Source organism: Neolamprologus multifasciatus, chromosome 11, assembly GCF_963576455.1.
Source record: "Neolamprologus multifasciatus chromosome 11, fNeoMul1.2, whole genome shotgun sequence".
Classification (NCBI taxonomy): Eukaryota; Metazoa; Chordata; class Actinopteri; order Cichliformes; family Cichlidae; genus Neolamprologus; species Neolamprologus multifasciatus.
Window position 1 is genome coordinate 28,272,259 of NC_140449.1, and position 25,352 is coordinate 28,297,610.

General features: G+C 38.0%; 2 protein-coding genes and 1 long non-coding RNA gene across 5 annotated transcripts in view; 1 reads left to right on the top strand and 2 right to left on the bottom strand.

The window, feature by feature from the left end:
* The window catches only part of bcan (brevican), a 30,284-nt gene extending 14,011 nt beyond the window's left edge, over positions 1-16,273 (top strand). For both annotated transcript variants that reach the window (XM_085177477.1, XM_085177478.1), the window contains exons 4-15: positions 1,344-1,518; positions 1,919-2,046; positions 3,596-3,889; positions 4,116-4,976; positions 5,990-6,730; positions 8,079-8,318; positions 9,330-9,434; positions 9,546-9,704; positions 11,199-11,281; positions 11,456-11,600; positions 11,718-11,900; positions 13,274-16,273. In XM_085177477.1, the coding sequence (XP_085033603.1) occupies positions 1,344-1,518; positions 1,919-2,046; positions 3,596-3,889; positions 4,116-4,976; positions 5,990-6,730; positions 8,079-8,318; positions 9,330-9,434; positions 9,546-9,704; positions 11,199-11,281; positions 11,456-11,600; positions 11,718-11,900; positions 13,274-13,389 (3,230 nt within the window). In that variant the 3' untranslated portion in view covers positions 13,390-16,273. The remainder of the gene's footprint in view (positions 1-1,343; positions 1,519-1,918; positions 2,047-3,595; positions 3,890-4,115; positions 4,977-5,989; positions 6,731-8,078; positions 8,319-9,329; positions 9,435-9,545; positions 9,705-11,198; positions 11,282-11,455; positions 11,601-11,717; positions 11,901-13,273) is intronic.
* LOC146508724 (uncharacterized) overlaps positions 1-25,352 on the bottom strand; it is a 376,303-nt gene that overhangs the window by 39,080 nt on the left and 311,871 nt on the right. The gene's annotated exons all lie outside the window — the stretch shown is intronic.
* On the bottom strand, positions 16,398-22,023 carry hapln2 (hyaluronan and proteoglycan link protein 2). Its single transcript, XM_085177480.1, has 6 exons — positions 21,685-22,023; positions 21,425-21,529; positions 20,382-20,738; positions 19,896-20,012; positions 19,623-19,805; positions 16,398-17,129 (listed from the first exon to the last, which is right to left on the bottom strand). Exons 1-6 carry the CDS (start codon positions 21,716-21,718, stop codon positions 16,852-16,854), a joined length of 1,074 nt encoding a protein of 357 aa, XP_085033606.1. The 5' UTR covers positions 21,719-22,023; the 3' UTR covers positions 16,398-16,851.

Sequence of the window (25,352 nt, forward strand, 5' to 3'; positions counted from 1 at the left end):
ACATCATGTAGTTATTCCACAAGCAATAATGTCACAATGACTTAGTAAAATAGTGAAATGGCCTTGCCCAGGCATGAGTGAGTCGGTGGTGTAAGTCAGGTGTGTCTTGACTCCGAGTCAAAGAAAAGTGTCCCAGTCAATACGATGAAAAGGAATAAGGTCAACCGTTCCCTAAAGAACAGAAGAAAAGCTGCTGTTTCTCTCCTCTTTCTGTATCAATAGTATGCACAGTTTCAGCATGTGTGATGAATGACTTTGCCCTCTCAAAGCAATACAATATGGATATTCTGACCAGAGTAATTTGTGAGCCAATATATCAGGCTCTGAATGCTGCTTTCACGAAGTTTGCATTAAATAATGACAAGAATTCCATTGTATTGCTCACTAAGGTCACAATAAGGTTGGGCTGTTGGGATGTAAATTTAAGGAAATAAACCAACTTCTTCTTATAGTTAACAGAAGAAAGGAATTAATTTCAGATTCCATTTAATTAATTTAAAGGGGACATGAAACACTACACATATAAAGGCTAATATACACCACTGAGCCCTGCTCTCAAAAACCGACATAGATGTAATGCCGCATTAAAGCTGGATAAGTCCTTGAAGCCAAAGTTTACCGCTGTCTTCTGTCAGTAGGGGACGTGACGTCATGTGGTTGAATGGTTGGCTGCGGCTAATAGACTTAGATTAGTCCTTGTTTTCCACTGAGTTATTGATTCTATCACTATTTAGCTAACATAAACTAAGTCTGTTAGCCGCAACCAACCAAACACATGATGTCATGACACACTCACAGACACAACATGGTGGTAAACATGTTTTTAAAACTTTAAGCACTTATTTCTTAAATCCAGCTTCACAGACGATGTTACACCTATGTCTGTTTTTCAAGAGCAGGCTCAATGGTGTATATTAGCCTTTATATGTGTAGCATTTCATGTCCCCTTCTAATATACAAGACGAATCCCAATCACGGTGAATACAACATGCAGCCCATCTTTTGTTTAAGTGGTGACATTCTCAACATGTAGCCAAGCAGCACATGCTCAGCTGAAGCCAATTAACCTTAAAAATACTTGTGTTTTGGAACAGCCACTGATGGAGTAATGAAACCATTACAGGAATCTTAAAGCTAAGTCAAAAGATTAAACTGCAAAGTGCATTCTATCACAGTTAAGTTATTTTTTTTTATAATTTTATGATTTGATTTTATCATGTTGATAATGTGCTCTGCAATAATGTACTTTTCTTTGCGATATCTGTTTATGTGAGTGCTTTTTTAGTACTACATGTTTTACAAGATCTGCACAGATTTCACAAAGCTTTTCTTTTTTTTTGCAGGAGTGGTGTTTCACTACCGTGATGCATCCAGCCGCTACGCTTTTACCTTTGAGCAGGCTAAAGAGGCTTGTGAGGACATCGGGGCTGACATCGCTACCCCAGAGCAGCTACTTGCTGCTTATAACAGCGGATATGAGCAGTGCGATGCAGGCTGGCTCTCAGACCACTCTGTGAGGTGAGAACCTGAGAGGACAGGGCACATTACTTGGCAATGTTTGGCCTTTTAAGCATTTTATGTGAATTAATTCACGGTTGTTTTCAGCGTACATTTGCAGTCAATCCAAATCCTTTCTTCAGCTCCAAACAAACATCAGGTAGAAAAAAGAGCATTTAGTGTAGAGGTCAGTCATTCGGGGGGATGATAGTGCTCCACTCAGACAGCTAATATTTGATATGCTCTCCACATTATAACACAGAGATCGTCAAGTACCTGAGAGTCACTCATCTGATCTCAAACCAGACATTTCAGCTCTTCAAGACCTACTTACAAATGTACTTACACAAGTGCCATGTTTAGAGTGCTGCCATTAGAGAAGAAGAGGTGCTTCAGTGATGTTTGGCATTTCCATCCACAGATACCCCATTCAGATGCCAAGAGAGGGCTGTTTTGGAGACATGGATGGCTTGCCAGGAGTGAGGAACTATGGACTATTAGAGCCCGATGAGCTGTATGACGTGTACTGCTATGTGGAGAATATTCATGGTAATACAACTATTAAAAACTTGTAAAATGCATTTCACAAGTTTTTAATGTTAAATGTATTTTATGATAAAACCTGTGTCTTATTTTTGTACTCTTTTTGTACATTTTGTCACCAGTTTTAATAACTGCAGATTCCGTAATATGATATGGTTCTGTGATGTGTTAAATGTGTAAAACCTGCTTGTTTCTTTCCTCTTAGCATAAAAGCGATTTCTATGATTAGTAACAATTTAATTTTAGAGGATCTCTGGTGTTCTCAAAACTTTGGTAAATTAGATACAATAATAATTAACATTAACAACTTAAATGTTACAAAAAATGAAGAAAAAAAAACGTATTCACACACAGATACTTGGCTGCCTGGAGTGTTTAGTAATTACTGGGTTTTTACTGAAAAATAAGCTCAGTTTCATTCTAAGATACCCAAACTGTAGTAAACACTACATTCATCTATTACTTTATATACGATTCATTCAGAATCTACTGCAAAACCCTTTTGATGTGGCCAAAGTTTATCATATATGTGGAAGAATGAAAACCAGAAGAAAGACATTTTTCTTACACTTATGCATTTGGCATTTATGCGCAGACAATTCAACATGACACATCAACATTAAAATTAGTGGTTTATAGTGAATTTGTTTATTTTGTCACCACTGTTGGAAAATCTGAGCAAGCATATCGCCGCCTAGTTGGACTTAAAGCAAGCCTTGAAACCCTTATTGATCAAAAATACCTTTATGGCAATTGCCTGCTTTATTAGACATGGTATGTAAAAATTAGTGGTGTGCGGATCTTCTTCCGATACCAACAATTTATGTTCTAGAATCGATTCTCATATTAAAATATTGATATTTTAGTACTTTGGGGTACATTTGTAGTTTTTCATCAACAGGAACACAGTGAAAAGAAACTATATCATTCAGATCGTCTAAATTGGAAGGAACTACTTCCTCTTACACATTTCATAGTCATATGCGAAATATGGCTGTATAAATGTGTTACAGCCCCTGGCGTGCGCACTCACAACAATAGCTGAGCGTAAACGGAGTCATGTGTGGACGTATTTTACCGCCACAAACAGCCAAGACATGGTTTGCGATATATGTGGCAAGACAGTGAGGTTTTGTGGCAACACCACTGACCTTGTCAAACACCTCAGAGTAAATCATATCACAGAATATGATGAGCTTATGTTGAAGGGAACTGAATTTCTATATGATAATTCTGCATTATTAAGCAATAAGAACAAGTAGTCTGATGTCCTGTAATCATTATGAAGCTATATTATTATATTATTATTTACATAATATTATGTTTATGTGTATTATGTAATTATTTATAATTACATAATACAATTATATATTGTATTATGAAATACAACGAAACATTAAGTTTTTGTACAGAGTATCGGTATCGGATCAGTATCGTCGATACCACCATGAATTTTACTTGGTATCGGATCGAAAGGAAATCAGTGGTATCGCACATCACTAGTAAAAATGTAGCAAAAGTAACGTGTCAACATTATTGTTTCTCTGTTTGAAAGGTGATGTGTTCCATGGCTCCACCCCCCAGCGTTTCACCTTTGGTGAGGCAAAGGCCTACTGTCTCAGTCATGGTGCAGAGTTGTCCACCACTGCTCAGCTTTATGCAGCTTGGAATGACGGACTAAATCACTGCAGCCCAGGGTGGCTGGCAGACGGGAGTGTGCGGTACCCCATTGTCACCCCTAGAGAGCGCTGTGGAGGTGGTGAACCTGGGGTCCGAACCGTTTACAGATACAGCAACCAGACGGGCTTTCCTGAGACCCACTCTCGACATGATGTCTACTGCTTCAGAAGTAAGAGAGCAAGTCGTGTAATTTCTATTTGAGTTTATTCTCTGTCCCCTCAGTGCCGGTGCTTTTGTAGGTAGTTTCATGGATAAAAGGACAGAAAAGAAATATAGCTTTATTACATAAAATTCAACTTGGTATTTTTACATTTATTGCCATGAAGATCCCAGTAAACATAAGGATATTGTGAATTCAGTTTATTTTTTTTTTCAAATTATGTTTCTTTCTCCAGGTGATAATGGCCCCTACACAGATTCTCCCCAGGATTTAGCCACTGAGCCAGAGGATATTGGCCAAGATATTGTTTTTGTAACTACGTCCTCGCGGGAGGATGTCAGCAAAAGTGAAGCAACGACAGATGGAGTTGCCCAGACTACAAATCCAATAAAGCAGGGTACTGTCGATGCTCACACAGTGACAATATCACAATTGACAGCAGACATTCCTCAGACTGCAACTCCTCTGTCTGATCACCAAGAGCACATGTCCACCATTGACACTTGGGAACTGGTAAAGAAAGCCAACTACCCTGAGTCCTATCAGCCAGCACCCGAAGAGGATCCAGACACAGATCACGAGGAGTCGTATATAATTTCATCCCCTTCTCCAAACACAGATAATGTAGTTACAGTTGGTTATTACTCCATTATACCCATAACTGATGTGGCAGATCCAGAAAGTGGAGAACCCACAGAGCATCATATTTCTATGACTGAAAATCCAGATGTGCCAGTTAGTAATGCCACATCTGGAGCTGATGAGGTGCATCAAGAGTGGGATTTACCTGTTTTGCAAACGGACCACACTCCATATGTCCCTGAGGAAAATGCCTCAGTGACTGAGCTTGTCTATGTGAGCACCTCTTATGATGCTTCAGAACAGCCAGAAGAAGCCAGCACTGGTACTATTGAGGAGATATCAGTGGCAATGACTTCACTCCACACTGAGGTAACAGATGTTCTTGCCACTTCACCGATGCCAGCTTTTGCTTTTGATAAAAGTACATCTGATGATTCTCCAGACGAAGAACAGGAGCATTCTGTGACAGTCGATTTGGACACCACTGCCATAACTAAGTCAAACCTTGATTCAAGTAAGTGAGATTTAAATGTGAAATTTAGCCCATAAGACAGGTCGTAGTGCCGTGATTAGCACTGTGCCTTCACAGCAGGTTTGAACCCTGGCTGCGGTCATTCTCCATCTGTGTCTGGGGGTTTCTTCCCAAAAGTGTTAACTAGTAATTCTAAAACTAGCCATGGATTAGATGTGGTTAAATATGTAAAATATAGAAAAAATAGTACATGGTTAAATAAGAGCTGTAGTTTAAAGTTGCTTGATTAGTCATTCAGAGTAAATGGCAGTCTATTTTCATTAAGAGTTACTCTTTCTAGAGTTACTCTTTCTAGAGTTACTCTTTCTAGAGTTTCTAGAGTTGGCGACCGTGGCTCAAGAGTTGGGAGTTTGCCTTGTAATCGGAAGGTTGCCGGTTCGAGCCCCGGCTCGGACAGTCTCGGTCGTTGTGTCCTTGGGCAAGACACTTCACCTACCGCCTACTGGTGTTGGCCAGAAGGGCCGATGGCGCGATATGGCAGCCTCGCTTCTGTCAGTCTGCCCCAGGGCAGCTGTGGCTACAACTGTAGCTTGCCTCCACCAGTGTGTGAATGGGTGGATGACTGGGTGTGTAAAGTGCTTTGGGGTCCCTAGGCAGGACTAGTAAAAGCGCTATAGAAATACAGGCCATTTACCATTTATTTACCATTCTAAAGGTTGTAATTTGTATACTTCATCTACTGGTAGAGATTGTGTGTGTGTATGTTGCTCTGCATACATTATTTCTGAGCACCATTAAATTGTACTGTCAGCCCACCTGCCTGTCCACATCTGTATCCAACAAAAAGTTGCCCAAATGACCCACAGTGACATTAGGTATATCTTAAACACAATTTTCTGTCTAGGCCTGTAAACGGTTTTTATATTTCCAATACCCAAAATGCTACTTTTCTTTGCTACTTTACTAGTTTTTAGCATTATACCATGCATTGTGTTTCCCCATTATCAGTCTAAATTGCTTCAGAGGTGTAGAGATTTGTTTTGTTTTGTTTGCAGGTTACGATCCTACTCAAGCCCACTCAGATGTAACGGAGTCCTCCATCCCAATTGAGCATAGCGCTGAGGAATTGAGTAGCACTTCAGGAGACGTGACAACAGATGATCTGGCAGAGCAGAGTGGACACAACCCTCCAACTATAATCTCAACAGCAGAGGTCATCACTTTCTCAGACGACACAGGCTCCAGCATCGACGCTCCTGTTCTAAAAAACCAAGCTGTCTTATTGTTGGGATCCCCAATCTCTGCAACCTTATCTCCTCCTCCTGTTGAAGTTGAAGCCAGTTCAGAGATAATAACCTACATACCAGAAAGCAACGTTTCATCTGGGGCTGAGCCATTGGACGACATTCAGGATAAACCCGAAATGGAGGGATTAGGAGACAGCTCAGTGATTATCCTCCGTACATCCCAAAATATCACAAATATTGCACCAGAGGAGACCGAAAAAGATGTCACAGAAGGACCAGGTAAATCGTCAGGAGAAAACCCAGAAAACTCAGGGGACACCAATTCAGAAGGAGTTAATGGTGATGCTGGCACGAATGCACCTCATTCAGAGATAAAAATCACTCTGATCCCTCGTTTAACACTCACACCCAATTGGGAACCTGAGCTTTCTCCTGCCACACCACAGGAGTCTCGGTCTGATCGAGAATATAGCGCCGAGCCTCCTGCTGCTCCTGAGGAAACTGATGATGCTTCTAACGAGCAAGAAATCAACACCGGGACCATTAATGGTAAAGTTTAAAAGGGTCCGACACCCCTTTCTAACAAATAAATGTAGGGCCCACATGTTCCCAGTATGTGTTTTGTAAGTTTTAGCTGAAGAAACCATGCAGATCGTTCATAAACCCTTGTTTAAAGGCCTGTGCCATCCAGTTTTTGTTGTTGTTGTTGTTGTTGTTGTTGTTTTTTTAACATGTTTTTAGCTATAACTCCAAAAGAGCTGCTGTTTGTTACAATAACATCTCTGTCAGACACAGTAGAGCTGCAAATGGGAGTAACAGCTCCTTCAGTTGACTGTGAGTCAGTTGATATGGATGGAAATGGTAACCTTTTAATGACGAACCTTTACTTTTTAAGTGACCATTATATGAAATCACTGTCATTCATAAGTCATGTGTGAGACATAGTATTATTATAGAAAAATGGAAAACGGCTTCTGACTGATGGATGGTTAATTAGACTATAAGAAACTAAGAAAAAAAATGTAGATGAGAAAACCTCTATTAGAAGAGATCAAGCAATGTTCTGCTCTGACAGTTCAGATACTGGCATTCATGTGGATCTGACTACTGCATATGCCACTCCATCTAAGCATCAATGAACCTCAGGGTCATTCGTCCTTGGTAACATCACTCTAACAGCAGGACTTTGTGCCCTATTAACCTATTTAACAAAAACTTGCAACCTGCTTCTTGACTACTTTTGGCATATCTTTGGCCTATCAAGGTAATGGCACACTTAAGATTTTCCATTTGCTATCAAAATAATAGTAAATCAATGAATCTCCTGTTCTTTTCAAATGTCCTCTAAATACTTGGAGTGTGTAAAGACCCAGCTTTGCTCGTTCAGCAAAAGCACAGCATTTGACATGCTCTGGTGGCTGTAGCAGTGAAATAACAGTGGCAAACTGCCTTAGTTTGTCTTCAATTTATGAGTTCTTGCTTTTCAGGCATATCTATTTATGGATGGAGTGCTGTGATTGCCACCACAGCTGCAAATTTTATTGGTTCACAGATATGATTGCTGACCTAAATGAAAGAAATCAAAGAAATATTATTTTCTCATGTTTTATGTGTCTCGACACAGTGGGGATACCTAATTATGCACACAACAGTGGCAAAGTAGATTGTGAATAATATGTCTCCTCTAAAGGCCTTTATTAGATACTTCACAAAAAATATTTTGTTTATCAAACAGTAACCTCTTCTACCGCGTTGTACTGAAGTCTGGACATATCTGTTTTTAATAAGCCACATATTTATTTACTCATGGAGAGCTAGACAACTTACACAAACTCCAAGAAAGTTGTTGTCTGATTTTAAAATTAACTTGTGAACATGTAGTGAAATGTCTCAGCAGAACATGGATCCCATGGTGGTATGGAGGTGAGCGGCACAGACGAGCCTTCAGTTAAAATATGCACATGGCGTCCTGAAGAGGAGGAGATCTCCAGTTCAGCACTGACCACAGACAACAGTGATATGACTATCATTGCTCCCACCATATACCCTGTGTATTTTGAAGGGAACGAGCAGACTGCCATGGCTGCCTCCCTGCCTGCTGCCAAAGTTTCAGCTGCAGGACAAGGAGGCTTTTCAGGTATCTGTACTCCAGAAAGAAGTGCTAATAGAAACAGCAGCTGATGCTTATCAGTGTTTTGGGAAGAGTAAGGTGTGATTAGGAAAATGCCAAATGTGGAGTTTTATTTTATACTGCACAGACGGTTAAACTGTAGCTTCCCGCTTGCTCCCGGTACCAGGGGCGCTGCGGCTCAAGACATATTGCGATATATATCGTGTATTGTGATAGAGCCCCCCAAAATATATCGATATTAGATTTTCATCAAATAGCCCAGTCCTATACTGCTGGTTTAAGACTTCAGGCTGACGCAACTCAACGGATGGATCAGTTATTAGTTTAGATTAGATTTGTTATTTACATAATTTAGTTATTTTAGTGTAAAGAACAGCCAGGTCATGTCATCACAGACTCATAATGTGTAAAGAAAAATCCCTTGAAGTTGATTTTGTTGTAGTTATAGTTCAAATATTGTATTTCATGTGTAAGTCTGGAATGAAGGATGTTCTTTCTTAATGTGCAGGATCACTTCAGGGAATTAAAAACGATAGATTTTTTTTATTTTTAAAAGAAACCCATTTTTAAAATGACATTAAATGACTTGCAATATTAAAATTAGACTAACAGAGTAAATACTGGAAACTAATTTGGAGAAACCATGTTTGAGGCAACAGCTCCCTCTGCTGGTGTGTCTTTGAAGGGGTTTTACATTTGAAAATCAGACAGCCTACTAGTCAATTGAGCAGTTTTATCTTTATAATCTCTTCCTTTTTTTAAGTGTATTTTGAGTTTTTAAGCAATAAGTTTTATAATTGTCAATAAAATAAGACACATATGGAATTTTATCCCCATTAATATAGAAAACAGCTGGGAAATTAATGTTTGTATACATGGACTCTGACAATTTAATACAATGAATAAAGTATGCAGTTGTTTTTAATTTCATAAATATTAGTTTCACAGATACCGAATAATGCACACATCTGAATATTTCTGGATCTCTGTTATAACTGTCATTTCTCATATCTACAGACTCCTGCTTGGAGAATCCCTGTTTGAATGGAGGCACGTGTGTCGACGGTGAATCGCTAAGATGCTTTTGTCTACCCGGTTATGGAGGAGACTTTTGCCAGAAAGGTATAGCACCATAAAATACAGATGTGCAATCTTCCAAACATAAGCCAACCTTTCTACTTATTCAGACTTAATACATTTCTTGATATTTTTCTGTCCTTTCTTCTGTCTCAGACCTGGAGATGTGTGAGCCAGGCTGGGAGAAATTTCAAGGATATTGTTATCGTCATTTTAGCAAGCGGCAGAGCTGGGAGGCAGCTGAGCAGCACTGTCGGATGTGCGGCGGGCATCTACTCTCTGTCATGACTCCTGAGGAGCAGGACTACATCAATGGTAAAACATGACTCAAGTGACTCATATGATTATCAAAGATTTTGTAATCAGGAAGCAAAAACATAATTTGACTGCACGAGTTAAATGTTACTTCTTGAAGCTGACGAAACGTCAAGTATATCACACAAATAACGATGACAAACTTTTAGATTGTCTGTATATTTTTAATGTTTGCACTGGGTAATCTTGCAAAGCTTTGAAATACTTACTTGAAAAATGCAATTCATGTCTAAGAAGCATACACTGAATTACACAACATTTAAAAATAAACTTACAAAAAGTAAGAAAGTATGTATTTGGTCATTTATTTCTTTGTTGTAATAATGCTTTTTGGCAGTAAGTCCTATACAGTCGGAAAACCTGTTTATTTCTCCGCATGTGTGGGTTGAGCAGCAGAGTTGAGTATGAGGGTTGCTCCCATGAAAAACTTAATGGTACTTATTAAGTTTAGTTATTGTAATAAGTACAAATATTTTTGTTCATTTGTTTCAAATGTCCGTAACGTAGATGCTGGCACAGTGGTCAATAATGCATGATATATTTTGTTCTCCACCCGTAAAATCTAAAATTCATTGTAAAAAAGAGTCACATTCCCAATCAAAGGACAGTATGAATTTTGTTGTTTCTAATAGCTGAGTGCTCTTTGGGTTTTGTGCCTTGCCATGCAGCGGCAGGTGTCAAACTAGTCATTTTTCATGCTTCAACATGAGTCAAACTGTTAAAAAATGAAAAATCATGAGTTTGTTTTAGGAACAAGACGCTGAGATTTTCTCTAGACAAGACACAACAATAACCTCTCGTGTCTTTCATCACTTGGAATTTGTTTTTCTTTCCAAGAAAATGGCAGTGACTCACAGCTGCTGTTGGTATTTTGTCTTGCTAAGGGGCTATAACATCGTTATCTGACATCGCTGTGGTGGCGGCTCCTTGTGCTCGGCAGGCAGTGGGCACTGATCCTATTAACTGATACTCTTATGTAAGGATGTGAAAAGCAGCTGGCTTCCCAAAACAGTAGAGAACTTTAAAGCAGGAATGTGTACCACAAAAGATTTTTTTCTTTCATAATTTTCTCACAAAACATACTTTCATTCAAATTATTGTTGCTGACAAACAGTTTAAGTGTGAATAATATATTAGTATATTGTTTACATGCTGTGGGTAAATGTTACATTGGGAACATGAAGCATTTTTTTTATCACAACAAAAAGTTGTGATGCTGTGTAAAATGTAAATAAAAACAGAATGATTTGCAAATGTCATAAAGTGCATTATTCACAGTACAACACAGAAACAGCTGGACAAACATAATTTAATTAGGTTAATTGGCAAAAGTTGATTGGATATAAGACGAGCATCTTAGAGTGGCAAAATAGGGTTTACTAATTTGAAAAAAAATTGGCAACAAACAGAAAACTGTCTACAAATTGTCCTTAAAAAAGTGCAATGACTTAATAAACAATATATATAATACATATATTCTTATGCTAATTTTAGAAAAATACAGAGAATATCAGTGGATTGGACTAAATGACAGGACCATTGAGGGAGATTTCCGCTGGTCAGATGGAAACCCACTGGTGAGTTTTATTAGTTTTGACCTGACATGTCTGAGATTCAGAGGATTTATCAGCTGTTTAACATGATTTTCTTACATTTGGTTTGTTTAGTCACCTAATTTATAACTGTGAGAATGAGAGCTCAATCAACCAGATTACTATGTAATTTCAAATCTGCTCACTTCTCTTTGTCAGCTCTATGAAAACTGGTACAAAGGGCAGCCTGACAGCTACTTCCTGTCTGGTGAGGACTGTGCGGTGATGGTGTGGCATGATGGAGGCCGCTGGAGCGACGTGCCATGCAACTACCACTTGTCATACACCTGCAAGAAGGGCGTCAGTGAGTTCACCTCATTTTAATCTCCCCAAATTCCTTCTTTTTTAAACTCCTTTTCTAAAAAAAAAAAAAAGGAAAAAAAAGGAGTAAAGATCTAAGACTCAAAGTGGTTTCCAACAGCCTCCTGTGGTGAGCCCCCCCATGTTCCCCATGCCAAGGTGTTTGGGAAAAAGCGGTCGCGTTACGAGACAAACACCAAAGTGCGATACTACTGTGAAGAGGATTTTGTCCAGAAAATGAATCCTGTCATTAGATGCCTGCCAGGTGGCCAGTGGGAAGAGCCTCAAATTACCTGCATGCCAAGTGAGTCCATCATATGTCTGAGCTTGATTAGTTATACCTATTACTATAAAACAGTCACGTGCTTCTGCAATGTAATATGTGACTGTAATGCAAATTACATACAAAAGCACTTTTCTGATATTTTTTTTACCTAAAAGCCTTACAACAGATATCAGATCAGTGAAATATTGCTCCAGTTTTTCTCCCTAAAAATATATATTTTTTCAATCTAAGTGAACAATATAATAGAAAATCAGGCATGCATGTATTGACCTCTGTAGTACAAGAAGTAACGTGACAAAATGGCCATGAGTGGAACTAAAAAAAAGTGTCTGCAGGTGTTAAGGTGTACTGAACATACCAACTTTTGGCAAGAAAGAATATCTCAGATTCAGCTGAGACTGTCCATTATGAGTAGGGATGGGTATTGATAAGATTTTCACGATTCCGATTCCATTTTCGATTCTGTTTAACGATTCGATTCTTTATCGATTCTCTTATCAATTCTTTTTTAAAAAAGGAGAACACTAAGGTCGAATAGCTTAGAACTTTGTTTTATATCTTCTCTTTGAACAAGATAGAAATTTAGGAGTAACATGGCCTTACAAACCCAACAGTGAGATCTTAAGAGATCCACAGCCTACGGCTCTTCAATGGGGTGTCACAGGGTCCCCAGGAAAAAAATTGTAAATGAAACAAAAATAAAATAAATATTCTTCTGTAGCAATAACAAAGTATAACATAAATCATTCTGTAGCAATTACACACGAATATCCAGTAATGTCCCTGCCTACAATTAAACGCATTCACTTACTGAAAATCGAGGGCATCTGCTGTGGTAAATGGGTGCAAGCCTTTGACGTTACCGCTGCTGCTGGGTTGAGATTCACGAATCCGGAGCGGAATTTAAAAAATGACATTCATTTAAGGTTATCACGTGTTTTGTGAGCAAATGCTTTTGCATATTCGTAGTGTTTCCTCCCTTAAATGAAATATCTACTTTACAAGTATTGCAAGTTGCCCTGTTGTCATCCGTTCTCGTAAAGTATAATCAAACTTTTGAGCGTTTGAGCCGCCATGTTTCCTGCCAGGTAAATGACGCTCCGCAATGTGGTGACGTCATTCGGGGCGACTGGAATCCATAAGGGAATCGTTTGCAAAAATGGCAAACAATTCCAAGGAATTGAAACAGTGGGAACCCATTTTCGATACCCATCCCTAATTATGAGGCTGTAGGAGTGTCAGCTGAGTACAGGAAGCTCATTTATGCAAAGATTATAGAGAGCAAACTAATCTAAAGCAACTTACATGGAAAAAAAGTCCTAAAAATATGGTAAATCAGTCTTTTAATCTCTGCAATCATTTCTGTTTTCCCTGTTTCCTTACACATTTAGCTCATTCAGAAGAAGAGGACCTAGTTAACGTACATGCTGAGCAGCGCGAGGAGGCCATGGGTACAGCCACAGAGAAAGCAGCCCCGCTCTACTGGGACATTAACTGGAATGTTTAAAGCCATCCTGCCTTATTTAAAGCAAAAATCAAACATTCCTCCTCCTGTTTTCACACTTTTCTTGTTTCTTATAAGTCAGTCCTGCCCAGTTTCTGCATTAAATTGCCCCGAATAAAACAAGTTGTTCATTTTAACATCATCTCAAGGTCACAGTTCCTGCAATAATGGACAATTCTGGAAAAGTGCTCTAATTTAAATATGCGTTTTACAGTGTTGACCAAAGCGTGTCTAAAATGTTTGTGAAATCAAGGAAAATCCGTTCATATTGTTTAAAAATGCAGTTCGATCTAGACATGCATGGAAAAAAATATGATTCCCAGAATAATTTTCCAATGAACCTTATCAAAAGATAAAGTAGGATCCAACACGCATTTTGGATCAGTAGACGACACTTTGGTGCAACAATCATCCACCTCCTTTTTTGAATAAATGGGTTTCTGTTTAAAAAGAAAAAAAATCTATTTTTTCCTGGAGTATGTATGGAAGAAATACATCCTTACTTTTAATACAGAAGGACAACTTTTAAGCAGGTGGACAACTTTTTATATAAATCAATTAGAATCAGTTAGAAGATGAGAGATCTGTGGTATAATTAGAACAATAATTGTAGATTATGGAAACAATTAGGTCTTGCATATCTATGTATGATGATTAGCCTGTAATACCTGAAATACACCAAATCAAATGGAAACCAAGTACCAAGTAGATGATGTAAAAAAAAAAATTTGACCCAAGCTGTTAATACAATATGAGATCAAGGAATATTTATGAACCAGTAACTGTAGCCAGTTATGACTTAGTAACACTGTTACTGATGCAACTTACTTTCACAATCAGCCGTTCTGTAGCTGGCCTTTGTTGTGTTTTAGGTGACGATAGCAGACATTGAAATCAACCTGTTGACAATGTTGAATTCTTGAATTTGACTGCTGCTACCACACACTGTAATTTTAACATATTTGTAACAAACTGCTGTTCATGATAGTTTGATGAGTTTCTGATAGGTGTTAAATGTAGCAAAGTGTGAATTGATTGTCAGCATCAGTTGGTCTGACATTCACTAAAATCTGTTGTTCTTACAGTCTGATGGATTCCTTGTTTTTCTTTATGAGTGAAGGTTTTCTGTGAATTTTACTGTTGAAAACTCCACCTGATGTGTCAAATAGCTCACACATATCTAACGATCAAAGAAATTCAAATGAGGTCTTAGAGTAGCTGCACTCGAGGAAGTGCTGCTATTTTGTTCTAATATAGCCCAATGCTTCATTACTGGGAGAAAGAGCATGTAACTGCTCATTAAAGGGACACATTTTTTTTACTTTTATAAATTGCTCTTGAAGCTGCTATAACTTTGCTGATTTCCAAACACACAATCTTGTTTCACCTTTCACCTTTATTAAAAAGGGATTTCATGTGTGTTCTGTTTTCACCGAAAGTGGGTAGTAAATCTCAAAGTGCAGTGCATCTCAGATAAAAGGAAATTATGTGGTATACTCTGTAGTAAGATCATTATAGGTTACAAAAAAATGTGTGGGCTTGAAAAGCAAACTTAAAAATGGTAAGTCAAGGCAATGTGTAGTTTTAGTCTTTAAACAATGTGATTAAATTGTCAACACATTCTTTGCTTAGACTTGGCTACTCACTTGACTGTGAGTCAACTGTATATTTTGCAATACAATATTTGAACTTGATGAATCTTGCAACTGAGAAATATCTTCCATGTAATATTAGTTATAATAGCAAACGAAACTAACCACAACATCAATTACATAAAATTACATAGTGAACATAAAAAAAAAACAAAAAAAACCCAAAACATGATAAGCGTTGTTGTCAAGTGGTTTATTGCTAAAGTAATGTCTTTAGCCTGTCTCAAAAACTGTCTCAAAAACAATGTGAATATTTAAGAGTTTCTCTCATTTGTAGCCATAGGATTGCCCACCATAGCGTACACTGATGACAAATTTATCCATTGATCCAAACAATATGGAGTAATATGTTGTGGGCCACCTTTAATAAAGGTGAAAGGTGAAACACGATTATGTTGTGGGTAATATGTTGTGGGCCAAAAGGGTTACTCCAGGACAGTGGGACTGTCCTGGAGTAACCCTTTTGTTTGGGCTCTTCCCTTTCTTCTGTTTTCACAGGACTGGTTCATCTGTTGTTGTTTTCTTGCTTGAAGGCAGAGATAAGAGAAGGAGGAAGAGGTGGGAACTTCTTTGGAAATTTCTTTTTATTTCTCTTAAGAATGTATAGATACAGTTTACATGTAGATAAGGTCACATTAAAGTGTGAGTCACACTAGCTCCAGATTTAATCAGATGCAGTTTTTTTTGTTTTCTAACATGTCTAACTGATTTAAACACCATGTGGAAACTATGTTAACGTTTTCTTAAAGGGGACATCAGTGATTCCCTTTAATTTTGGTATTTCTTTAGATGAGGGAAAGTACCAACACTGAAATCAGAGAAATTTCATGTAGACAAACGGATAAAGCTACCGGGCTGTCTCGGTACTCATTAGACATTTAATAGGAAAGCAGATCACTGCTATATTTTATTTTATTTTATATATTTTTCATAAATATGTGTAAAAATGTATAATTCCTGTTATTTTGACTTCTATTGCAAGGCTCATTAAATAAGTCCCTCCTTGCTTTAATATTTTCTTTCAATGCACTGTTGAGGCAGGAAGCTTTCCCTTGCACCCTTGGACCCACATTGAAACTTAGCAGCTAAACTGAAAACTTAACAGTAAACTGCAATTTAACTGGTTGCTGCTACTTTAAATAATTAACATCTTGACATCATGACCTTATCTGTGCAGTTTAGAAAGAGGCTACTCCTTTCTTCATTTATATTCCAACGACTGATGGCATCTAGATGCATGTCAAAAATGAGTATTTTAAAGTTAGGCTACATCCAGGCACTCTATGATAAATAAGGACAGAGGCTCCAGCAGCTGAGATATTTTTGGAAAGTAAGGAAAAAAATATACAAAAACATCCAAACTGATAACAGGTCATCTTTTTATTCAGTAAATTAAATTATGTATCATTAATTTACACATAAATCAGTTTATCCTTTGTGTTTATTCTCATTAGAGTATGCTCATATAAAAGCAAGAGTTATGTTAAATAGACACATCACGTGTTTGCAGAGCTGTTATTATTAAAGGCTTAGTGATAGATGATTGTGCATATAAACATTATTTTATAACATTTACCTGCAATCTACTAGTTGTTGAACTTTCCATGAACTTTCATTCTTTTAGTTATTTTTAATCATTATTATACCCACTCATAGTTACTTTACTATAATGTTGAAAATAACAATAGTGCAACGTGTCTGTAGCCTCAGATATGAACTTTCTTATTTGGGACAATCTTTTGGTATATAAAGCTGTATACACATGTATTGTGGTCTCTCAGGTCTCTCTGTGTTTCTTGCTCGTGCTCTTGGATTACCTATAGCAATAGACCCCGTAAACATGTGTGTTCTTGTCTGGGAATCCAAATGACCGTACTCCTGCCTCTGGGATGCCTCCACAGCGCTCCCTGGGGTTACTGATGGGAAACCGAACGCTGCCATCTTTTAACCAACCGGCATCGCACTGGTCAAAGTTATGGAAATGCCAGGCAGCATAAAGCTGGCCGACCAATGCCATCTCAGCTCCCTGATTTTTACAAGTGTGTCCGGCCTGTTCGAAGGAGAAAGCCCCAGCTATGTAGAAGACGGAGCCTGTGGGAGCAGGAAACATTTGTAGAAGGAGATATAGAGAATAGGTAATTATTTAAATGCTGACAAAAAGAATCTGCAACTGTTTAAATGTGCTTGTTGTTTTACAAGTCCAAACATGTCTGTCATATTTTCAACAGTAAGAGTGGGAGTATCAGTAGGGCTTTCCAGCTGGAGAGACAAACAAGCATTTCCCCACTGAACGTGTTTCCATCATGTCACAACTAGTGATGGGATTTCCAACTCTTTTTAGAGAACTGGCTCTTTCGGCTCGGCTCACTAAAAAGAGCCGTCTCTTTTGGCTCCCAACCGGCTCTTCGGGTTGTTTTGTTGCTTTAATTAATTAATTATCAACAACAATATAAAATTATGCACAAAAGGAATTAGTAATGTAAAAAAACATGGTTTTCTTTATGTATGTTTATATATAAATATTTATGGGGACCCCTAGAGACGAAACACGTACAAACTCCAAAGCACTTAGAAATTCCAAAGAACGTAAAAACTCCAAAACACATTTCTAGCGTTAACTGAACTTCCAAAACAGAGCTTCCTAGATCACTTAAATTACACTAATCGAATGCATATGTCCATTGTTTTTGTATTAATACACAAACAATCATATATATATATATATATATATATATATATATATATATATATATAAAAGCTCAACACGGCCCCTAGCATCCTGGAGCACTTCCATTGTGTTTTGGAGTTTGTACGTGCTTTGTCTCTAGGGGCCACTGTAAATATACTTTTATTTATTCACTCCACATAAAATGTAATAAATAAATTATAAAATACAAAAAACAACTATTTATATTTCATACATTTCAACTTTTAACTACTTAAATTTTCAGCTTTTTCCTTTTAAACAAATTTAAAGTGAAACAACACAAAATACTGCAAACCACAACACAGTAAAATATAAATTAAAATATGGAAAAAAAGGGGGGGAAAAGAACTCCCAGATCTTTAATTAGGGGAAAGGTTGGCATTTAGAAATAATATCACACTCAACTGACTGCGTTTTATCTTCCCATTGCACTGATGGGTGGACAATTCTTAGGTGCCTGTGCATGTTGTCTGTGGAGCCGGCTCTATATGATATCCTTTTCTTGTAGACTCTACACTCTGCCTTTGTTTTGTCAATAAGATTGAAATGGTTCCAGACTTCTTGGTGTCACTCATTTTCTTTACTGTACCTTTCCAATGTGACGGCGTTGTCTCTTGTTGTTGCTCCCGGCTTTCTTTCTTTCCCTCTCCCTCCTGCTCTTGTTGTGTGCTACTGCTGTTGCGTGTGTAACTACCGTCCCCGCCCCCTCAGCTCAGCGCTGAGCAGAGGGGGGAGAGGCGCAAACGCAAGGCTCTGTTTGGCGTCTCTGCTCAGCGCAAACACAAGGGTGACTTGCAGCGTAAATCGAAAAGAAGTGAAAGAGAGGGCAGGAGAAAGAAAAAAAAACCCACGGCTCCCAATAAAGAGTCGGCTCGCATCGTTCACTTCAAAGATCCGGCTCTAAGAGCCATTTCGTTCGCCCATCACTAGTCACAACAGCACACTGCTTTTGTGTGGTAGGTATTAAAGGGCAGATTGTTTCTACTGAGAATCCGGATTCAGTATCACTGCACTCAAACATAAACAATCATCAATAAAAAAATTAAGAAGCAACACCCTGTAGACCATGGCTCTACTGGCATCACCAAGAAATCCAAAGTGTGGTGACTTTCTGGGATCTGGGTGTGTTTGAGGTGCACTGCTCGGGTTTCTAAAGGGGGAACTCTTTTTTAAAATGATCACTGCATAGATTTTTGAATTTTGAATTTTCTTGTTTTTATGACTTTTTCTCTGGTGGTTTAATAAATTTGTTAAACACTGTATAACAGTATACAAAAAATATTATATTTTCTAAGGATTCATCAAAAGTACTGTGGGTTGAGTCAGGTTATTTTGTCACTTTGACTCATAGAAGTTCAGAATTGTTTTCTCATAATAACGGGTGTAACCAAGAGTGCATACGGGTGTAACCAAGAGTGCATACAGCCTACAGGATAATATAAAACCACTGGGTATGGTCACAATGGCTATGTCCATCTTTTATAAATAGTCTATTGTGTGACATTCTGCACTTTATCTGGTGTTAAATTATTTCTTAAAGAAGCTGACTTAGAAAAGGAATCAAATAATACTATTTTGAAGAACTCCCATGTGAAGACCAAACACACACTAGCCTCTCAATACTTCCATGCCTTGTTATGTGACTCTCTCGGCTTCTGCTCATTGGTTCTTTCTGAAGATACAGTGTCCCAAAAATAAATTTATGTGAAGGATTGTAAATGAAACGCAGGATGCTGTGATTTTAAACAAGTGTATTACAACATAAATAAATAATAGCATTTGGATCAGTGATTCTATATTTCAAACAGTTTGAGATTTGAAAAATATTTAACCACACAAAAAAATGGAAGAGTGGAAAAGTTTGTTTCCTTTCTTACCAAATGTCTGCGAAGTGAAGCAAAAAGCATCAAACCGATCACTGTTTTTATCTTTTGGGCCATAACTGCGGATGCCTGAAGGCAACTCGCCTCCACAAACTGGTCGTGGGTGAATAATCGGATAATGAACAGTGCCATCATGGAGCCAACCTGCGTTGCACCAATCCAAACCCTCAGTCCAAGCTGCAGGAAGAGGCAAAATAATAAAGCTGGACAAGCAGTAGATAGCATTTGTTGATTCGGAATAAATGCTTTGAACAGTGTGTGGGGTACCTCTGTAAAGCTGGCTGTATGTGGCTAATGTGCCATCTTGCGCAGCACAAGCCTCTTTTGCTTCTTGGTAATTGAATCTGTAACGGCCATCTTTACTCTGATACGGGAAGACCACACCTACAAAGAGAAAGCCCGCTGTCAGTACTGGTTTTTCTCTGCCCTGGCAAAATGAGTGCCCCTATGAAGCTATGACAACATTTCAAAATAGCCTGTATATTTTCACATCAGCGGTTCTCAGACTATTCTTGATAAGCAGGAGAAAAAAATATCCAAGCTGAACCATAAAAACATGGGTAAACCTTATTTTCTTTACAAAAAAAAATCATTTTTATTCTCATGTGTGTGTTTTTGCCCCATGACCCACCAATGGGTCAAACCACTATTTTACCAGAAATAGCCTTTTTTAGCTAGTGTATACCACACGAATAATTGAATAATAAGACATGTACCAATATCCTGAAAAAGCAGATACAAAAAATATTTTACCTTCAATCCTCAAAGTAATGGCGACGCTCTCATCCTCAATGCCATTGACCAGCTCACAGCGATACGTGCCTTCATCTTCCAGCTCAAGACGGCCGAGGTGCAGGGAGGCGTCCATGGCATGAGCCTTTCGCAGAGAAGCTCGCTGTCCAAGATGGCCGTATGGCTTGAATGCATGTGCATTGGATATCATGATAATATTTTCTGGTCCAACCTTCTCTGGTTCAATCTTTGTCCATTTAACCTTGTAATGGCTGGGTTTGGTTCTGATGATACATGGTAAGGTGACATTATCTCCTCTTTGACCAGTGACGTCTGCAGACACAGGCGGCTCAAGAAGATACTTTAGTTTCTTGGAAGCTGTGGGCAAAAGAAAATCGAACATCATAAATAGAACACTAACATCAACCTCCCATGTGACAACCTTTTTGGGTAAAAGAACAACTTGTTTGCACTACACCGAGCAGTGCAGTGTAATTTTTTACGCAGTGCAAAAGTTAGATTTTTACCCTTTCAGGTTAAAAATTTCTTCACAAAACACTTTTATTGGCAAAAATATTTGCATTGATAGCGTGTCAGTACCAACCAGAAGGTTGGATTGGTTGGGTCTTTGAGCAAGATACTAAACCCCCAAGTTCTCCCTGATGCACTTTAAGTGCTCTGATTGAGTTCCACTCCATCTATGACTAGAAGTTGTCTTCTGCATTGTATACAGTAACATATATTCTTTTCTTTACTTCACTGCACTGATAAAACATATTCTCCTTATAATAAATACTGTGCTGTAGATGAAATTTAGCCTATATTTGCATTTTACATAAGACAAACCGATCAGGAGTTCAATACTGGGCAATATTGGTAACATCCTCAAATATGAATTAATTTTCTTCTGTTACACAGATAAATTCACAGATTGTATCATCAAACATGATGTAAGTTAGGCAGTAAATTAACAAGAATGTAAAGTAATCTCAGGTCAGAATGAATATGTTACTGCAAACCATTGCCAAAACATCACCCATCATGTGAGAATTATGGGATTTTACCTGCTCTCTCAGGTGTATATAAAGCTGAAGACCAGGTGAAGCACCTTGATATCAATAAAAGAATCACTGCACAGTTCATTATGAAGGGTGTCACTCTTCCTCCTCCTGTGATTCATGAGAAAACAGAATAATATTTTGTTGTCACAGATGGCCTGGCATCATCAATAAAACTTTAAGTTAAGAAAAATTGTGGTACATTTTACAGTCCAATATGTTTCCCAAATTTTAAATCGGAAATTGGCAAAGACAAAGACAAAAACCTGCGTAATTGAGAAGATACAGCCGTTCGGTCATCTTCCAGCATTCTCCAGCACGATGTTTTTAGTGTCCAATGAGAAAATTCTCTGGATAAAGCCTGACTTTGTTTCTCTACTATTTATCTCTGTTGGGTTCTCTGTCCAATCATCATATGTTCAGCTGTCATCGGTCTCTAACTCTTACTCCCTCTCTTCCCTCGCTCTGGTCATATGGTCCACTCTGTAAACGACAGTGTGTAAACTGGACTCTTGTAACCATACGAAGATCTGATACTCACAAGCTTTGTGTTTGTTTCCATTTATAGTCTTTTTTTCTTTCTTATTATTATATGAATGAAACCAGCATTAGCACCTAAAATTCTACATTTTGGTGTTGCAGGTCAAGGTGCAAACACTGATTTGTAAAACATGCCATTATCTGATTTGTTTGAGCTGACACATACTAAATCTGTCAGTGGTAGACGTTACCTTTAGAATATGATTAAATGAATTATTTATTAATTGTCCATCAATGTTATTGATTGATCAATTACCAGATAGCAAAGTATCTATAATCTTATTCAATTCCTGTTTTAAATGACTGAAGAAACAATGAATATATACAAAAATAAGTTTTGTGGGTTGCATCTTAAGAACACTTAAGAAGGAGAACCTTAATATTACACATTAAAACAAAGAAAAGTATTAACTTTGATCAAATCTGCACACTTTTCTTACATTCCCTTGTGCTGTCAAAAAACATATTGTACAATAAAGTGGACCGAGTGATGAGCCATCTCTGAACCCTGTAGACAACAAGTTAGCCTGTGTATTCTAACCTTTCCCATAAGGTCGTTGCCAAAGAGCACTATAGTGCGCATTGAGCCATCTTTGTTATTGCCCACATGGCTCTGGGGGCAGTGGGAGAGGAAGCTGTGTCGAACCTAGTTTCCTATTCCACCACGGTCCTCAGCACAAGGGTGGCATTGTGAGGGTTATGTTCTCCACACAGTGACAGCAGGCAGGAGACACACAAACAGCGTCCAATGTGGAAAAAAAGATTAAATGATGGGATTCTTCTGTTTTTGCTTGTGTTGCTTCCCCATTGTGCTCCGTCATCAATGGGACTCTTTCATGTCCTCCAATTAGTATTCGCACAAACACCTCTAGGTGACAACAACCAAGTGGCTCTACAGAACTCTCTCCATATACAGTACCAATGCATTCATTACGTTGCTTCAGTTTGGTAAGGTTTGAAGGTATTCTTTTGTGCACAACTATCTTCTGCACTTTGATTGGATGATTACAACTCTTTGATTCTTTCTTATTTCAGTAACTTTGCCTGCTGATGAACAAAGCTTTACCTGGCCTCACATTCAACTGGTATACAGAAGAGTTCATGGTTGACTCAATGTGCCCTGTGGCTGGTGTCCCCAAACAACACGGTTCCAGTCTTTTGATTTATTCATATCAAAGTTTTCAAATCTATGCTATGTTGTCATGCTCCTAATAGAGAGAAGCTTTCTTCTGGTAACCCTTCCAACCGGTCCAATATATTCAGGCTTGTTTTATAATTGTTCTCTCATAGGTTTAATATTTAGCATGCAAACTAAATCCTGTAGAATCTCTTTTGGGTGAACTGCGTATGAAGAGTCTTGCATTGTGTTAACACAGACCTGAATGTTCCAGATCAGCAAACTACATATACTCCTGCTTATATATAGGAGATCACACTTGTTGATGATCAGTTAATCACGTGTATGGACTCCTATGAAAATGCAGCCTTTCATGGTCTTTGTGAGTGTTGATCTCCTGTCTATGAATAGAAACACAATGTTATGCCATTTTGGGGCAGCTACACCAATTTATCATAGAACAGAAAATCAAAATCATCAGGATATTTGTTCTGCAGATTCTGGTTGCATTGTAACAGATAGCTGAATATTGCTTGCCAGGGCTTTGTGCTGTTAGTGTGAATTTATGTTGCATAGAAATGTTGCCCTCTGCAGTTTAACTATCATAACGACAATAAGTAACTTTATTTTGTCATAGTGCCATCATGTGGTAGTTTTAATACATTTTTTTTACGCCAAACTGCGATCTATGTTTTTCAACATTTTTTTTAATTATTCTTTATTGAAAAATATACATCAGTTCAAAAAGCCTCACAAAAATATTTTTGTTCTTTTTTCACTTTTCACTTTTCAGCTTTTTGGCTCATTTTCTTATACTCGTTAGCTGTCTAAGGCTCAAAGCTACTTATTAAAGCCTGCAGGTAAATGCTCTTGCACTCTGTGACAGTTACTTTTAATTTTGTTGATGGATGTGTTTTTGGTGTTTCGCAATTTACTTTTGAAGCTCTAAGCAGGGCTGCAAATCACAGAGTCAGTTAAAAGCATTTAACATTTTAATCTCTACACATTTGATAACCACTCAGTCCATCTAGAGTTGATGAGTGGGGCTAATATGAGAGCTGGTCGACCTGCCTGCAGCCCCGATGTAGTACTGATGCATGACTCTGTTGACAAAATCTGTGAAAAAAGTGCTGAGGTCATGAAAGTGCCTCATGGTAAAAGTATGTACTTTTTGGCAACATTTCTAAAACTTCATCATGTAAAGACACATCACCCTAACTTCTAACATGCTTACAAATACACTTCTTCTTGAATCCACTGCAGAGAGTGACAGTTTGTGACAGATTTACCTTCCTTACAGTTTAAAAAAAAATCCAATGCTAAGGAGTCACTGGAGGCACTTCCTTATCTGACTAGGTTGTCTTCCTTGTGTGTAGGTGGCTTTTTTGTCTTTGCATTTCATCTAAGTACCAGGAGTCTGAAATAAAACCTTTTGACCTTTTGATCCTTATGAATCATAATGCATAATGATCTTTTATAAGAAATGTGAAAGCTGTTTTGCACTCCTTTTCTGCGCTAGTTTGATTTTACACCAAGTAATGTGCATAGGTTTACAGCAGAAATGTGTGAAACCAAAAGTGACATGTCTCTTTTTCACAGCCAGCTGTTAGGAGAAATAATGTAGTTTTTTTTTTCTTGTTACTTTCAGAGGTCCTTGTACACTTTCACCGTCCTTGTAACCATAAACCCCATATGGGCACACACTGTTTCTTAGAAAACAGTTATCAGGAAATGTCAACTGACTGTTACACTGAAAATGAAGTTGCTTGTATTTAAAACCAACACAAGCTTGTAAGATGTAGAGCTGAGGTGTATTACAGAGTCAGGTTGTAATTTTAGATGAGTTGATCAGTAAGGGCAAATGTTTTTACATGAAACAAAGCACATTTTACACCATGCAGGCTGCCGGATGGAAACACCAGTCATTATTATCAGTCCTTTACTTACCTTTGTATACTTACCATTCACTCGTTCACGTGCCTTCACATTTTCCATGCTCAGTTGACTCAAATGTTACCAGTGAACATAATTCAAGGCAGCAGTTCACTTTCCAAATTTAGCAGCATTTTCTTGTTGTTTGCACTGTGTAAAAATTAAGTAAACAAAACACAACAACAACATTGACATTGACTTTGAATAGGATATTTGTTCTCTGTGCCAGTCGCGCTGACTGTGTCTTTATTTTTCGTTATATTTAACGTTGTGTAAGGTTGTGTTTGGAATGTCAATAGGATAGTGTCATATTTAAGTAGCGTGCTGTAAGCATTTAAACATTCC

What these genes read in the sequence shown, in the direction of transcription:
- hapln2 (XM_085177480.1), bottom strand. Translation starts at nt 21,718, where the DNA reads ATGACCGAACGGCTGTATCTTCTCAATTACGCAG. An exon ending in ATATACACCTGAGAGAGCAG is followed by an intron (nt 20,739 to 21,424) that starts GTAAAATCCCAT and finishes TTTTGCCCACAG; the next exon opens with CTTCCAAGAAACTAAAGTAT. An exon ending in CTTCACTTCGCAGACATTTG is followed by an intron (nt 17,130 to 19,622) that starts GTAAGAAAGGAA and finishes CTGCTCCCACAG; the next exon opens with GCTCCGTCTTCTACATAGCT.